Source organism: Bombus pascuorum, chromosome 10 (genome assembly GCF_905332965.1).
Source record: "Bombus pascuorum chromosome 10, iyBomPasc1.1, whole genome shotgun sequence".
NCBI classification, from domain to species: domain Eukaryota; kingdom Metazoa; phylum Arthropoda; class Insecta; order Hymenoptera; family Apidae; genus Bombus; species Bombus pascuorum.
Genome location: NC_083497.1, coordinates 10181005 through 10199093, shown reverse-complemented (window position 1 = coordinate 10199093; position 18089 = coordinate 10181005). Strand labels below are relative to the sequence as shown.

The following is an 18089-nucleotide window of genomic DNA, read 5'->3' as shown; positions in this document are numbered from 1 at the left end:
AAGGAATAAATTTCATCCGACTGGTTTTTCCCCATATTTGTAGTACGACACTTGCCATATTTGAATCTCCATGTCACGAGTAGAACATCTGCAAGGTAGAATCCTCTCCTGAGTAGGACATCCGTACTCTGAACCTAACTGAGCACTGACACTGATACAGAACAGTGTCAGGAACCAGCCAGTTATAAAGAGGTTTCCACCCCACGGTAGTTTAACCATAGCGCATTTGGATCTTGGTCTACGACCTTAAATACCAGTCCCACATCTTCTGGAAAAATGATTTAATCTCTAACGCGCAACCAACAATTTTTCCTTCTTTTTAAAATTATAAAAGCGTAACACGCGTTCGTTTCTTTGTAAAACTGGTTGTGATCATCGAGTGTTAAACCGCCCTTGGATGTCACGGTATTTTCTATGCGTAAATCAAAGGACGCACGATAGATATATGTGTATACGTACTGTCTACACGTCACGGTCGTAGACGACAAAATTAATGCTTCGTACCGTAAGCAAAGCTAAAGACCGCTAGGACAATCTTTGCCCGCAATAATTACCATCGCCACAAAATTACACGACATAGCTATATTATATCTCTCGCGACCAAATTAAAATGTTTGTATTAATTGCAACAAACAGCATAGTGTTTCAAAATGCGAAGCATATGTCACGAACGATGCTTAAATATACTTCGACGTCTTATCGTGTCGTCGAACGACTTAAAGAATGGAGCATTGAAGCAAAGCACTGACTTAAGGGAATCGATACGGAAGAGGAAAGTCTTTTTACTCTATCTGATAGAATGAAAACAAAGGTGTTCTTCGAGGATAGTGTCACGGGTGACCACGTGTGTTTCATAATGCGCCTTCCGTAAGTAGGAACAATCGAACGACCTGGAAAAGCAGTCAGACATAAAGAATGTCGATATCACGATGATCATTAATAAAGAAAGGTTTAATTAAAGATCCATGTGTCAGTTGGAAAGGCCGATTTATACCGCGTACTTCGTTGAAAATTTAAGGGAGCAAATCAGAATTGAGGTATACAGGTCGTTACACTCGCGTGATTGCATTTGCATTGCTCGAAACTAGACTACCTGATTGTTAGGAAATCGCTTTTCATCGTTCAGTGAACTTTCAAATTAAACTATTGAATTCGACTTGATACTAAACAAACGAGTCTTTTCTATGGACATTCCCTGACAAAACGGGTCTTCGCGTGACTCGAGCTGATTCTGCAAACAGTTGACATAATCCTTCGTTGTGTGATCTACTAGTGGTAAATTACAATGTGTACAATCGATACAGGTGCAGCACCTCTTCTATTGCAATCGTTATCGTCTATAACTACCATCGAATCACAGCGATCGTATGTGATACTAGTGAAAGTGATATAGCTACGCTTCTTTCGTTTTCTTTCTTGGCTCGGGTTCCCTTTAAACCACACCAAGTGTAACTACATGGAATTATGCGACTTTAAAATTGGTTGCAAGCGAATTGAAACAACGTTGAATAATAAAAACAATGTTATTCCATACATATATGTATCTACTACTATCCACGACGAAATTATTCTTTGACGTGACCATCTGAAAAAATGAAACTATCCAACCCTTCTGTCTGTTCGACCATTCCTACCTTTTGACTCCGTTTAACTCGCCAAAAGTCTCGACTTATTTCTGGGAATGGGAACGTTCTCGTCCTCTTAGAATTTCGATGGTTTCCGTAAAACTGTACTATCTTGAGCAAGGGATTAAACAGCACTGTTTGTTCACAAATAAAAAAATAACACGTCACGTGTTTTGACGTTGTTTCGAAAAGCTAGAGCGTCGGTGCGCTCGTTACGAACAGATACGGGCTAACTACACGAAGAAGTTTTGTGCAAAGCGTGCTGATGCACAAAGTCGAGGGGAGAAGATGACTGTGGCGTGGGTGATGGCGAGCGGGACGAAAAGAGAATTGCGAAGTGCCGTGTCCAACCACCGTGAAGGCACGCTTCCAGGAAATTCTTCCCTTTCCACCAAATCTCTACCATACGTACCAAATTTGACAAATTCCAGATTTAAGATCACCCGTTTTTAAATGTTTCTGCACTTCGAGCATGTCAAAAGATTTTCAAGAAGCTGTAATTAACATACAATTATAGAGGATATTTCATAAGCATTGCAAAGATCCAGTAAAATTGAAGCTTGAAAGAAATTAATGTTTCCATACTACTTGATTTTATTCTTTTACTGTAAATAAATTCTATTTGTCATGATGTTCGACAATTCTTCGACTTAAATCGACAAGAATCACGATTTCCATGATTTTCCTAGGAACGTGCAGCTAAATGTGTTCCAGTCCAGATGACACGAGTTCCGTCTTCTCTTATTCACTTTTTTTTTAAATGCAGGAAACATGCATTAGTTAGATTCGAAATATGTAATACTGCAGAAAATTTCCATTCCTCTCTAGCTAATCGGTATGCGATTACCATTCATCCAGGACTGGTATCTGAATAGTTGAATACGTAAAAAAGTGAATTGCTTTTGGTATGTACGTCTGCCTGAAAGATACAATTTTCAAGTATTGGAAACATATAGTTAAAGGATACATAATAATATTTAATTTCTATTAATAATCGATAAATTTTTGTAAAATTAATGGCAGATTACAGAGACGAACAGGCATCTTATTGGGATAGAATTATCATTGATCAGAGAGTCCTATACTTATAGATGCACCAACACAAGTTAAAGAACTAATCCGTGTTACAACTGGTTTCTCTATAATATTGCGTGATTATGCCAGCCTAAGGCAGTTGTTTATCGTGATCGAGTCGAGAAAGGTCCCCAATTTTCCATGGTTCTTTGAGAATCACGTCTTTTTATCCGGATAAAAGTTTCTTCCTCGAGCTATTTTCCTTTTTGAGTTCATATGACTCTGCTGTAATTGAAAAAACATATAGAAGTAATTTTCTTTCGATAAAAAGAATCATCGCTCCTTCCATCACTAAAATTTTTCTTTCGAATCCCGAGATATGTGGTGCAAGAATTTTTCAAAAACTTCTCAGTGGTTCGCAAGAAATACTTTAAGACATTATCACATTACAAACAATTGTACGTCGCGGGAAATTAGAAAAACTGGGATCAATAGATCGTATACTACCGAAAGATCACCAAGGATACTTATTACTGGTGAGTATGTTTTACGAAACCAGTTAGGGCTTTTAAAACCAGTTGGCCTTGTTACATATCATAGAATTTTCATGGCAATGCTCCAAGAAAAAGATACACATATGTATACATGTAACTTAGCTTATCTGAAAATCTGAGGAATAAAAGCAGGCAAATTATTTAATTGTTGAAGAATAGACAGTCACGACTTTACATTTACATAAAAATATTCGCTTTTTACTTATTCTGAATTAAAAAGAACAAAAAAAATAACGTGTTCTTCCTGTACATTAATCGTTATTAATAAAAATCTACTCAACATTTACGCTATATTTATATTTTTATAAGGTGGTCTCGGGCAACTGGGTACTGAGTGTGCGAAACTACTTCGTAAAAAATATGGAAGCGAAAACGTGATATTATCTGACATAATCAAACCGACAGAAGAAAATTTATCCAACGGACCGTTCATTTTTGCTGATATTCTCGATTTTAAAGGGCTTCAAAAAATTGTGGTCAATTACAGAATCGACTGGCTAATTCATTTTAGCGCTCTTCTTAGCGCTGTAGGAGAGCAGAATGTTCCTTTAGCAGTGAGAGTCAATATAGAAGGTAACATAATGTTTCAAGTTTTACGATAAGATAGACAATATTTCGATGAAATGGAATGTCGCATCAAGTGAATCTGTCATTGTGATAACAATTATATTGTTAACGTAGTCATAAAAGAAAGTAAACGAGAGAAAGTAACTTTCTTAGATATCGTTGAAAAAAATCTTCGTGCAATAAGACAAGTAGAATTGTTATTCGAAACGTAAAAACTTAAACCGAAAAAAGTGTAAAAATCTTTAAGCTAAACTTATAGTTTAAGGGAAAGTTCTATAAGAAATTAATGTTCTTTCTTAGGAATGCACAATGTGATTGAACTGGCAAAGCAGTATAAATTAAGAATATTCATTCCATCAACAATCGGAGCCTTTGGACCAGATTCACCACGGAATCCTACTCCAAATGTAACTATTCAGCGTCCACGAACAATTTATGGTGTTAGCAAAGTCCATGCTGAGTTATTAGGTGAATATTATCATCACAGATTCGGGCTTGACTTCCGCTGTCTTCGATTTCCGGGAGTCATTAGCAGTGACCCACCAGGTGGTGGTACCACAGGTGTATTTTTTATCATATTTTATTCATTTTTTACTCCTTATTCTCTCTCCTACATTGTTTATTATTTTTTATTTATAAAGAATAAAATTGTATTATAAAAATATTTTCCTGTATCAAGAAATGGAGCATCATGATTAGAATAACAACATAATAACGCAATTCATTGGTTTTTAAGGACAATGGTATTAGTAAATTGTTGAGCGTCTCTTGATCATGAACCGTGAGATCGCTTCTTGTGTTTCCCTTGCTTCCTGAAGCGTAAATCTTAAAACAGAAACATCACATGATAAATAAAACCATAATTTGTAATAAAAAGTAATATTCTGTAGGTAATTAATAATTGTACGATATTGTATATACATTGTTTTTTTTTTTTTTTTGCAGACTACGCAGTCGCAGTTTTCCATGAAGGATTATTTGCTAAAAAATACGAATGTTATTTAGAACCTTATACCAGATTACCAATGATTTATATTGAGGATTGCTTATCAGCACTTTTTCAGTTTTTAAACGCTCCAAACGAACAATTACAAAGAAGAGTATACAATGTTACTGCCATGAGTTTCACGCCTGAAGAATTATTTAATGAACTTAAAAAGCACGTACCTGATTTAAAGATTTCGTATAAGCCGGATGCAAGACAATATATTGGTTGGTCTATAACATACAATACATATATTAGTATCGATATGTAAGAAGATAATATACTGTTCACATTTTAGCTGAAAGCTGGCCTCAAGTTTTTGATGATAGTGAAGCGCGTCGGGACTGGGGTTGGCGACATAAATACAACCTGGAAAAACTCGTGGAATCAATGATTCGCGATGTGAAAAGAAATATGTCAAATAAAAGATCATTAAAGGAGGTCAATAGTTATGTATAATGTAAAATCATTTAGGAAATAATTGATATAAATTAGCCAAGATATAAAAATATTATTTATTTTATAACAAAAACACGATACAAAGTTTAGCAAATATATTTTTATACTTCACATGTCTTCACTCATTAATTGAGCGATATCATCATCATTGAGATGACTTTCGATCCTTTTTGGGGTTAATCTAGCAGCTCTTGTCGGGGTCGAGTTCGTTCTTGCCATTGTTCTCGATGGTGTGGAACCTCTATCTATACTTCTCGAAGGTGTCATTGCACTTCTTAAAGGTGTACTAACATTTCTATCGATACTTCGGGGAGTACCAATTCCAGGACTACCAATATTATGCCTCCCACTTTGTGAGGGTCTTTCTTTGTTTTCAGGTTCTGCATATAAAATAAAAATAAGTTTATTTGTTAAGATAATTCCTATATATATCCCTAATATGAAATACTATTGCACCTGTTGCATTATCCTTAGACAATATGGCACGACTTTCCATGAAATATACATTTGGATGATTAATAGGTTTATCTGGTAAACGATCATGTATAAATTCAAAATATGCTGTACAAGCACCAAAGTAATTTTGTTCTTTGGCAAGGTCTGTTATTTCATTAATACCTGAAGTATACAAGATTGTAGGTATCATTCCTTAGAATTTATAAGTAAAAGAACAATATTCTTACTTGCTGCAGTTACACCATAATTAAATAATTTTTGTCTCAATGATCCTTGATCCATGTGTTTAAATGGACAACCATGATATTCTCCAGCACTTACAGCAGAAGATATAATTTTTGTACACCCAAGAGGAGTGTAATTTGTTTGTTTACCCTCTTTACCATAAGTATGCCTTATAGTATACGCATATTCTTTATCAAATTTTCCTGGGTCAATTTTCTTTGTGAATTCGGTTTTCCAGAAGGATAAAGCATCTTCCAATGTTACTCCTATACCTTTTATAAATAAACCATACTGAATGCGCCCACTGTTTTTTAGGTGGTGGTGAGTTCTAAGTGCTTCGTGTAACACTCTCATGCACAAAGGATATGAAGTTTTCGATAACTGAAAATTATGTAATATTATACAAATGTAAGATTATGAGAAATAAATTAATTACCTCATCCAACTTATCTACAGGTGTAGCAGCACTAGTCCAAAGAACAGTTGTCCTATCAGAAACATTATGTACAGATTTGAGACACGAGGCTATTCTTTCATCACCATACATACGTCCAACAGACATTCTTGCCTCCTAATGTTGAAAACAGAATCAAATTAATCACACTTTAAACAGCATTTGGTTAATTAATATAATAAAGGAAACTTACTGGCATACCATCAACTAAATTTTTCCTAAAACAAGAAACAAACAAAGATACTAAGTCAGTTTGTGGAATAAATGCTATTCCTTGATTCATATAAACCCTGCGTGATCTAATTAAATCAGTGACTTTTTGAAAGGGCACTTTATAAAACTCTGTCATATCAACATTTTTTACTTTTGCGGTAGACGAACCGAGTTCTTCCCTAAGTTCATCTTTTTCTTCTGATGTAATCTTAGAAAAATAACATTAAAGATAACAATCATAAAATTATTAATAATCAATTTATATTTTATTTTACTGATTTTATTTCTTACTTGCTGGCAATCAATTTTATGCATACTAAGTAACTTTTCTACTCCTTCTTTATCTAATGAGTTGAATCTTAATTTAAAAAACTCTACTTCTTGATTAATAAACCATGTTTGGTTATCTGGCTCAAAACAATGTGATAGTCTCAATATAAAATGTGATACATGATCCTTTCTTCTATATTGTAAATCTGTTTCTGTCGGTGTTTTGCATCCCTTTGCATACAAAAGATGTGCATAATATTTAAGTCCATCTTTAGTTAAAGCTGTGTTTAGATTTTGTTTACGTTCTTCTAATGTCTTAAAATCTGTTCTATTTGCATTGTTTTCAATGTGTAATAAAACTATAAAAAATTACATGTAGTTATGTACAGCGGAACTATTTTGATACACGACTCTTAAATTTTATAAATATAGAAAGAAACAATTATTAAATAGTAAATTAATCATGACATTCCATAATACTCACGTCTTAACCTTTCTTTAGCCAATTGTTCAAATTCTGTAAGTAGTACTTCACCTCTTGGAGGAAAATCATACATTTGTAGATCATGAGGATAGATATCCTCAAGATCATTACTTTTCACTTTAATTGCATATCGCCTTCTTTTAGTATATTCCATTTTTTGAAAATAAATATATCCACTCTACCTGTCATATCAAATACATTTATAAATTTATTATTTATTTATATAATAATTACAATTAATAAAATTACTGATAGGTAAACACATACCTAATTAACGATACTTTATTCGTTGCATATGATCAATTTAACGTTAAGGCACTTAAGCAGCCATTACTATAGCACTATCTTTCCCGCGCTTTTTTCCCGCTATTTTTCGATCGAAACTGTTCAATAGGGAAGGTAATGCATAAAAAAGAATATTGTGTTCGTTAAAAAATTGTAATATGTGTTTAGACGTAGAAAATTATGAAAAATATCAATATATATTTATTAAAAATTAATATACAATCGTCAGTATTTTGATATAGAAAAATGTGATTCTTAGTTACAGTCTAGCATGCAGTAAGAATGTATATTAAAAGAGGACTGTACATCATTAAATACATGTATTATAGTTTAGAATTCTTACGTGCCACTGCAATAGAAACATTTTTTAATTGAAGGGGAGCTAAATGGCCATCGGCGCTATCAAAATTTTGAACATAAAGCTCTTTCACTTGCAGATTGAAAAATTCCATTCTATTTTTTATGGGAGATATGTCTCGAAATTCAGAGATAGTGATATCGGTTCTATCAATAATTTGTTTGTCAAGTAAATTGACTTTATTTGGATACATCGAATCACCTGGTAAAACGTGTACTTTTCCATCTTGTAATTCTACCTGTATCTAATAATATACATATGTATTATTTTAAAATCATTTCTTAAGTATTAGAATGAGTTTTTTTCAAGTTCTTTTACATACTGGTAAATTTAAGAGCACGCCCATTTTACCACGATCGACTGCGAAATCTAGTAAATTATGTATGCTTTCGAACTTTGCTATTCTTGCAATTTCGTACTGTTGAGGAGGGGGAAATAGAGCATCAGGCGATGAAAATAAAAAATTCCCGGGCATGTCCCACTAAATTTAAAAAAGAATATTATATATATATGTCATATTATATTATATTATACTGATGTATGACATTTGATTATCACAATCTTACTTTGACATCTTCCATTTCTGTAATCTCATAAATGGTTTGAGGCATACTTGCAATACAAGCTAAATAAAAAGCAGTATCATAACGTCGACCAATAAAATAAGTTGGTGTTAACCAATTACTCCATTCATAAAGAGACCATATATCTGGATAACAGTTAAAATTTTTGCACAATGTATAAAATTCTCTGGCATCGTTGTGCACCCTTGTTTGCCAATTATATAATTCACTTTCAGAAACTAAGAAGGGACCAGAAATAAAAATGGACAAAAGAGAAAATTGTCATTTATCTACTTTAACAAAACAGATTTTATTTTTGTGATAGAAACATTATCAAACAAATTACTTTTTATGTGTTGGACCCAACCAAGATCAGTCATCTCTTCTCGTGATTGTTTGCAAAGAAGTATACCAGATTCTTCGAAAGTCTCACGAATTGCAGTAATTCGTAATGAAACTTCTCTTGGTAATTCATTTGGTTTAAATTTGAAAATTCGAGGACGGTTTGGAGCATTTGGACTCAAAGATTTGAAACTACTGTCATTAAAACCGAAGGCGGAATAAATATTGTGCCATTTTAAATCAGCATCGGATGGATCTATTACTCCTCCAGGAAATACATATGTATTTGGCCAGAACTTAGAATTCCGATGACGTTTTAGACATAGTAGATTGTAATTATACTGAAACTAGATATTATTATCCGAACTTTGAATGTAGTATTTAATAGCTACTTTTCTGACAAAAAATATAAATCAAAGAACGATTTCGGTGTATAAAGTACGATTCGATTATCGATATTATATTCATAACCTTAAACTTGGTTATATTTTATTATTTTCTTTTTAATACAATAATAAGAATAATGATCAAAGCAACATTTAATTATAAATACTTTAATCAAACTTACTTTTGTAGAAGACGGGCGAATATATCTTTGTGTTTGACGTGCAGCTAATATTAAGCTAGCAGACTCTTTCCACGCTTTCATTTTTTTATTAACGTACTTTGATTTTATGCTAATGTTTGTAATTTATGAAATTTTTTAATAAAAAGAACAATTTACAAGGTTATGTGATCCCACAAGATGTACTTATAACTTATAACCTAATTGACTATATCTGTATATGTATACGATCTAAAGAAGATAATCTTCAGTAACAAAATAAATGAATCATCAAATGAGTGATATCATCTTTTTTGATATATATTGTATTTTTATATATATTGTAAAGCTTTGTAATGTAATTAAGTTGTTAAACATTGTTTTCTTTTTTCTGCACTCTGTAATTTCTTTATTGTAATATTTTATATTTTTTACAACATTAAATACGTTATAGTACACTAATATTTAATACACTTTATGTACAAGTCTAATAGGTACTAGTGTTAATGAGTATTATTTTAAGGTATCTTGCTCAAGCCTAAATTTTTATGGATTGCTTATGTACATAAATAATGATATGAGTAAATTACAATTACATTTATAATACACTATGATATGTAATATTACATATCTCAAAAACTATAAAATATGAAGTACTTTGACATTGTAGCGATAATAAACTATTTGTCTTCTCCATCATTATTAGTTTTACCAGTAGCTGCAATCATTAGCTCATACAATTGATACATTTGTTCATTCCTAAATTTGTCTAAATCTTCTTCTTTTAAATTTTTACCTAGAGGTTTAGCTGTATGAGGCCCTTTTAGTCCAAGTTGTTTAGTAAGCATTATAGCATACTCCTGCGAAATAAAGTAATTTCATTATTCATGTTAGTCAACATAATTTTTAGCTATTAAAGACAAAATATCAATTTAATTCATATTTTCCATACTTATATCAATACATTATATTACAATAGAGGGTAAAAGATAACCTATATAATTATGTTAGAGAAGTATTGGACTAAAATTTTTAATATTACTCACTGTCCATTCCTTCAAAAATATAGCTGCTGTAGCTTCATCACAATTTTTATGTCTTCTGAACTCATCTTGAACATAACTGGTTCCTACAGCTTGAATTTCAGCTGGTAAACCACGATGTAACCTTAAAATTGCTTTATACAATATTCTAACACGTTGTACATGAGATAAATTGGACATAATTTATTTATTGGAAGAATGTCATCTATGCATGCTAATTGAATGTTTGCATAAATTTTTTTCAATATCAACTTTATCGAAAAACAAATTTTATTAAATAAGAGATATTAGAATCAGACGTCAAATACCATATAACTCTTTGTAAGTATGGAGGAAAGAAAGATTGTATATGTGTGCACTTATTTATAATATTATGTAAACTATATATACATTATCAAATTATTGGATCTATTGTAATGAAAAATGATTACAAAGCAAAATTAATGACATATTTTGATATAATGTTCCGATAATTACTGTTTTGCTGAATTTTACAGTGCACTTTGTTCAAGACATAAATTAAAATACTTTAATAGGTACTTAGAAATATTTGAAATACCAGTAGATTTGATACAATCGAAATTTAAAACAATGATTCCCTATCATAAGGAGATCTATATAATGTAACAAAATTAAAATATTATAGTCCAAAAAAATAGTATGATACATATCGTACCATGTGCATGTAATAACGTTTTCAATTATTGGATATTAATAAGAACTCAAATTCTTAAAATATAGATATTATGTTCTTTAAGACTTAAAATTTTAGCGCGAAAATTGCAATGTTTCTTAAAACGATAAAAAGTTCCGAAACATAATCAAAGTTTAATCCGTATAATTTAAACTTTTTTTTACAACGTTTGATACAATTTTTATTAAATCTTTGTTAATATTTATTCTTAAATTGAAATAATTAAAACAAAAATTAAATGGAGATGATTGAAATAATTACTTTCTGCGCCTATGTTTTTAGGCAGGATCCCCGCGAATATTTCGACCAATAACGATGATTAAACTTTAGTACCAATCACCTGTCTTTTAACATTTTTCAATTTAGAACGTTATATGTTTTTATAACTTTTTTAGTTCATCATAGAGAACAATGAAGTGAGAACGAATACTCTGAGTGAATTACTAAAGATAATGGTTTTGATTAAATTATGTACAAAAATAATCGGTTTAGAATTTTTATGACTTATGTTAGAATATGTAGTTTTACTGTATATTTCGAGGAATATTGTGCAAACCCCCCCCCCCCTGCCGCGCTTTTATTGACCAATCAGGTGGATCTATTGAATCCTTCTGGCTACTTCTTTATTGCCGCTCATTCGTCATTGCACCCTCATCCTGTTGAGACACTTAAATAATTAATCCGATTTAACGTATTAATTTTACAATCCTATTTTTCATTATGTGGTCTCAGCGGTCATAGAAAGAAGAAAAGAGATATTAAGAAACCTAGGTAAGCAATTTTATTCATAAAATTCAGTTTTTCTTTTTAGTTTACCGTAGTAAAGAAAATTGGTGATGCGTTCTCCAATCTTCTTATGGTATAAAGACATAACTTCACTATTTTTCATAATTTCTTGAAAATAATGCATATTTCTGTTAATTTTGATTCGTTTCAATATAAAACGAGTCTTTGGAGCAATTAGAAGCTATAATTTTATGTTGAAAATTAATTTTTTATTTACCGATGTCTACGGGGTTCAACGATCTTTTCGCATGGAAAAGTCGTTTTGGCCATTGTTAGTTTTAACATTAGAACATTTTATACTTTGGCGTCCATTTTGAAAAGTTCTCTTTTTCGGTAATGATTACGAATATTCTTTTCAAATATATTTTATGATAAATGTTAGTTGTTTATTTAAATAGTGGCAGAAAATGTGTAAGATTAGCATTTTGATGCATTTTTAATCAAAATTTATTATTGAATTATAAAAGGCGTCAGTTGAAATTTCATTTTTTAACATTTTTTGTAATAATACTATTATAATTTTTTTGTGCTTGTCTATTACATTGTTTGAATTAAGAGATTGAGATGAAATAGATAATTGTTTTTTGTAAAAAAATTTTGAAGGATTTAACATAACGACTTTTCGTTTTTTCTTATCAAATTAAAAATTTTCTATTTTTCATAAATGGTCGTCAGAAAAAGAAAATTATTAAAATGTAAAAAGAATTATAAATCGTGTCAAATATCAATTGTATGTAAACAACATTATTATTATTCTTTTTTATAGAATTTTTAATGAAGATCGAATACCTGCCTGTTGGGTAAAATAATATGAAATTGGCTATTTCTTTGAAATTGGTTCAGATGTGTGAGTAAAAGATTCAGCTATAAAATATTTTATTTAATATGCGAAAAGATTTTTTATATATAGTACAAATAATGAATACAACACTGCATCTAGAATTTTCTTTATCATATATCATTGGATAGTTTATATAATTTTTTATTAATTTTATCCATTACACTTTTTCAATAAATTAGAAAGATCATTGATTTTTATTAAATAAGTTAATATAATAAACAAAATAAAGTTTTTCTAAGGTATATAAAATGTTATAAATAATAATTATTTATTGATTGTTAATAATTTGTTGCAATGATGGTTTTCTATACTTTTATATCAATGTTTTATCATAAACATATGTATGTATGTATAACAAAAACAGAAATATTTGATAAAAATGTGTGTTCTATGTATGTTTCCCTTGTTCCCCCCTTAATACTTATCTCTTTCAGGAAATTTTGTTTTTTGATTGTGCGTAATGCGATCGTAGAGTCAGTGTTTGTACGTGGAATAAATACTTTCTTTTTCTGAGCACCGTAGCTCGTAATTTTTACTTGAATAATAACGCAATAGTAGATTCAGTGTTTGTTCGACATTTAATATTTTAATCGCGTCGTAAGTTTATAAAAAAGTATGTGCTTTGGTCGCGTCGCGAAATTAGAATCAAGTTTGGCTGAGGAGAGGATCTCCTTCGGGTTTTACTCCGATGAAGAAGCCTGTAAGTATCTAAAAACAATATTACTTTCCCAATTATTTAATTAGTTTTACAGTTCATTAATATTTTCTTTCTTGTAATTTGTTTCAGGAAATAATCGAAAAAGTTAATCAAGTACTGGTCGATGTCCATGGATGTATGCTACATGTAATTGTAAGTTTATTTCCTTTGTTGTAAATAAATAACATTATCTACTACTTCTCCATTCGATCTAATACTGTAAAAAATTCATGCTTTTATTACAGGAAAATTAACACAAATTAGGAGTATTCTGCATCATTAAGCGTTGCAGTCCATACTAGCAATAAATGTAAGTTTTTAAAAACAAATTTAACGAACACATTGAAGGTTACTTTAGAAGGCTCTAGTTTCTACTGATTCCTTTTTATTTTTGGTGCAGTGCTGTTTTTTACTGCTTGATCTGGTGATACATCTCAAATTTCAACTTCGACCAATCGACGTGCGGACACGGACACAGATATACTCAGCGGACGGTGAGTTTTACTTCAAAGATTTCTTATTTGTTCGCGCGTGAGCATAGTGATCACGAGAATAAGATGGTCATCTCGTGTATCAATGTTTATTAAATACTTTTTGTATTGTGTTTTATATTTATTAGCTGAGGCTAGGAGGTCTTCTTGTTTCTTTTTTGCAAATCATTAGAGCAGAAGTCGGATGATCCTCCGATTTCATGAAAAATATTTCCTTCTTCCGTTGAATATATTTTATGCTAATCGTGTCTTATAAAGATGAAATAAAATATAAAAATAATGAATATATATGTAAAGATACATATATCTTTATAAAGAAATAAAAATATATATTTATATTGCAAATAAATAAAATTAAATAAAAATAAGTAAATTTTACATGTAAAATAATATAATGAGCAAGAAGACAATTCGCGATAGTTAGATTCTAATACCGAAGTAATAATTTAAAATGTTTTTAATATATTTCGAAACATTTACTTCGTGATAGGATCGACTAAGGGTGTAATACATATAATGATATAAAGAACGAACATTATTAAATAAATAATACATGTTTCTTACATTTCTCTAGATTAAATTTCACTGAATAAAGTTTTCATTAAATTTTTTTAATATCTTTCATTTTATTAAATTTTTGACATTATTTAATAGTAAATGTATAACAGAAAATTAGCTCGTTTGGAAATTTTATTAATGGCTCTTTTAGCTTAGGATTTTCAGCATGCAATAAAGGTATGTGCTATTTATTGTGGCCGTGTTCATTTTTTTTACCTAAACTTATGAGCGGGCTCAGGTGCTCCTCTCATGGGTATAGGTGGTGGACACGGTTTTATTTGTAAGATTCACTCTTAGCAACTGACAATACTTAGCGTTTGTGTACGATGTAAGTTCCATATGTGTGAGTGTGGTTAAGTTGGAATGGAATTTGCATCGGATGTATTAATAAAATAAAAGAAACTAATTATTTCACGGAAAGACATGAATACGAAATTTGAATTTGTATTTAAATTCAAAATCTGAAACTTAAGATCTGAAATGAAAAATACAAAATATCTTATTAAAGTATATTGTATACATAAATTAGAATGGATATTATATGAACAAGTATAAATATAAATTTGTATGAACTGATACAAGTGAAAATGATACTACAAAGAGATACAGTTATTATATAATTTATATAAATAAAACATACATGTAAATATACAAAGAGTATTTTAGGAAATCTTTGAAACACATTAAGGAATATATGAAATAAGATGAGATACTTTATATATACGATGATGATGTGTCACAATACTCGTTAAGGTTGTCAGTTGATTTCAGCATTGGTACGTAACTTAATGTATGAAAGATTGTATGCTACAAGCTCGGGTGACGGAGGCGTCCCGGGACGTATCTCTCTAGTGTAGGCATTTGCACCTGGGTGTTATGTGTGAGAATCGTGGAGTGAGTGTGTTGGTATGTCTGTTTTGCCATTTTTTAAATATAGGTCCGGGTAGGTAGGTAGCATACTCTTCTGGTGTGAATGTGTGATGTAGATTATAAGTAGGTAGATCCAGGAAAAGCAGATAAAATAGTATTTCGTATTTTGGGAGTATTAGATTGCGTGATATATCTGCACCTGGGACTTAAGTGGAATCGATTAATGTTTCATTAATTGATTCCAATGTATTATCATGGTTCGTACCTAGATTTTAAGTACGCCCGCGGTTCTAGACCCGGACGAAAAATGAAGTATAACTAGTGAAATTGGTTCTATTTAGAGATTCATATTAAGTCTTCCATATTGTACACCGAACAGCACATTCTTTTAATGGTTGGTCGTGGTATAATATGCGTTACTTAATAACGCGTTTTTTTTATATTTTTTAAAAATCGGAATTAAGAATACTTAAATAGAACCCAGTGGGGTTAATGCAAGAAACTCGAAGAAAGAAGAGGCTGAAAGCCGAAGATTTTAAAGAATGGTTTTCCATCATTTGATGCAAAGTCATTCTTGAGTTTATTACTTGAACTTTAATTTATGATTGCTCTTTGGTTATTATCACTATGCTCACGGTATCGAGATGATAACATATTCTTTTTTTAAATCATGATTTTGAAATTGAAGAAAATCATCATTGCAATATCTTCAAAGTGAATTTATGGTTATCCATATTAGTTATCTTTAAGTTACAATAATTTTATTAAGTATTATAAAGATATATACAAACACATATTATATTTTGCAATTTAATATTAAATAATTGTACTATTGTATAAAAAAATTTTAATGACTTTCAAAATAGTATGAATATAAACAATTCTTTCTTACAATTAAATTTATTTGTACTACATATATATATGTAATATATAACAAGTATTTATCTAATACAACAAGGTATAAAGTTTGACAAATATTATTTTAGTTTTTGTTAGAGATTCGGGTTCTTTATAATTTCTTTATCAAATTTTTGTATGATTCATACGTTGTTTGTTTCAGTTTTTCAATTACATTTTTTACTAATATTTGGTAAGGTTTTATATATCATTTACTTTTACTTATATTTATATCAATATTTAACCCATTGATATTAAATTTTGTTTATATATAATTTTTTATATTTAATGTGTATAAAAATGCTTATCTGTTTCAGCTTTCAGTTACATTTTTTTACGTTTTTTTATATTATTACATCTCATTTATTTGTACTCATATTTATGTTAATGTTCATTCCAATAATATCATATATAAAACTAAGATTTTCCGATTTTCTGCTAAAAAATTGTTATTTGAGTGATTTTAAAGAGTATTTGAAATCTGTTCAAGCCTTCCTTTAGGATTATTGATAAGAATTTCCCTTGTCTGTATTTTTCATGAATCTGTTTATTTGTTTCAGGTCACATATGAAAGGTTACAATTATATGATCACATGTGGACAAAGTATGTAAAGTACAATCTGTTAAAAATATTTGTTTATTACACTTTGTTTATTTGTACTAATGTTTATATGATTATGAAATTATACAAATATATCATATCTTAATGTGTTATGTCCAAAAAAATTTTTAGGGAATTTTTAATGTGAGAAAAAATGTGTTTCATTCTTTTTTTGCATGTTTTGGAAAGTAAAATAGATTTTTAGATAGATTTGGGCAAGTTTTTAGATATTAATGTATTGTATTGTAGAACTGTAGAAATTTGTGTTGGTGCATGATTATTTATATCTTTGTATTGGTGGTTGATTATTTATATCTTCCTATTCTTTGCACTTTTTAATTAATCCTAAGAAAGGTTTTTAATGTATGTATATTAGGTGAGCTAATATTTTATTTGAACTATATTTTTCTGTTTCAGGATATGCCTTTTATGTTATACTTACTTTATACAATTTTTCGTTAGTTTTAAGAAGGGTTTAAATGTCTGTGTATTGAGTGGGTTAATTTATATTTTTCTGTTTCAGGATATGATTTTAAGGTATATGTACTTTATATAATTTTTCATTAGTTTTAAGAAGGATTTTATATGTATGTCCATTAAATGGGTTAATTTATATTTTTCTGTTATATGATATGTCTTTTGTAAGAGTTTTAAATGTGTGTGTATTAAGTGGATTAATTATATTTTTCTGTTTCAGAATATGATTTTAAGGTATATGTACTTTATATAATTTTTCATTAGTTTTAAGAAGGATTTTATATGTATGTACATTAAATGGGTTAATTTATATTTTTCTGTTATATGATATGTCTTTTGTAAGAGTTTTAAATGTGTATGTATTAAGTGGATTAATTATATTTTTCTGTTTCAGGATATGATTTTAAGGTGTATCTACTTTACAATTTTTCAAGAGTCTTAAGAAGAGTTATATATGTATATACATATATATTATGTGGGTTAATTTATATTTTTCTATTTCAGGATATATCTTTATGGTATTAATTTTAGTTTCGCGTTCGGTTAAAATAGAAAAAAAAATTCATTTATATCACGTCTGTAAAATGGACTTAGTAAGTATGTACGTTATGCAGACGTAGATTGAATGAAAATAATAAGATTGAATGAAATTTGAATAAAAGGCAGGGAGGATGGGTGCCGTGGATCGGGTGGGTCTCCAAACGCAGCAACCTCCACGTGGTGAGATCCGGGCAAT

At 30.0% G+C, this 18089-nt stretch overlaps 4 protein-coding genes across 4 annotated transcripts; 1 reads left to right on the top strand and 3 right to left on the bottom strand.

Annotated features, from left to right (window-relative positions):
• Nucleotide 1: 1 nt before the first annotated feature.
• LOC132911235 (L-threonine 3-dehydrogenase, mitochondrial) lies at nt 2-5315 on the top strand. The gene is made up of 5 exons (XM_060967711.1): nt 2-3175; nt 3503-3766; nt 4061-4321; nt 4706-4972; nt 5044-5315. The coding sequence occupies exons 1-5, from the start codon at nt 3019-3021 to the stop codon at nt 5202-5204; spliced, it is 1110 nt and encodes a 369-aa protein (XP_060823694.1). The 5' UTR covers nt 2-3018; the 3' UTR covers nt 5205-5315.
• On the bottom strand, nt 5237-7689 carry LOC132911234 (DNA primase large subunit-like). The gene is made up of 8 exons (XM_060967710.1): nt 7574-7689; nt 7307-7488; nt 6844-7181; nt 6533-6760; nt 6322-6456; nt 5888-6266; nt 5661-5822; nt 5237-5584 (listed from the first exon to the last, which is right to left on the bottom strand). Exons 2-8 carry the CDS (start codon nt 7458-7460, stop codon nt 5313-5315), a joined length of 1668 nt encoding a protein of 555 aa, XP_060823693.1. The 5' UTR covers nt 7461-7488; nt 7574-7689; the 3' UTR covers nt 5237-5312.
• A 79-nt stretch (nt 7690-7768) lies between these two features.
• LOC132911236 (acyl-coenzyme A diphosphatase NUDT19-like) lies at nt 7769-9539 on the bottom strand. Its single transcript, XM_060967712.1, has 5 exons — nt 9423-9539; nt 8859-9201; nt 8516-8751; nt 8272-8430; nt 7769-8193 (listed from the first exon to the last, which is right to left on the bottom strand). Exons 1-5 carry the CDS (start codon nt 9501-9503, stop codon nt 7915-7917), a joined length of 1098 nt encoding a protein of 365 aa, XP_060823695.1. The 5' UTR covers nt 9504-9539; the 3' UTR covers nt 7769-7914.
• Nucleotides 9350-10778, bottom strand: LOC132911239 (succinate dehydrogenase assembly factor 3, mitochondrial). Its single transcript, XM_060967716.1, has 2 exons — nt 10445-10778; nt 9350-10258 (listed from the first exon to the last, which is right to left on the bottom strand). The coding sequence occupies exons 1-2, from the start codon at nt 10619-10621 to the stop codon at nt 10079-10081; spliced, it is 357 nt and encodes a 118-aa protein (XP_060823699.1). The 5' UTR covers nt 10622-10778; the 3' UTR covers nt 9350-10078.
• Nucleotides 10779-18089: the final 7311 nt, after the last annotated feature.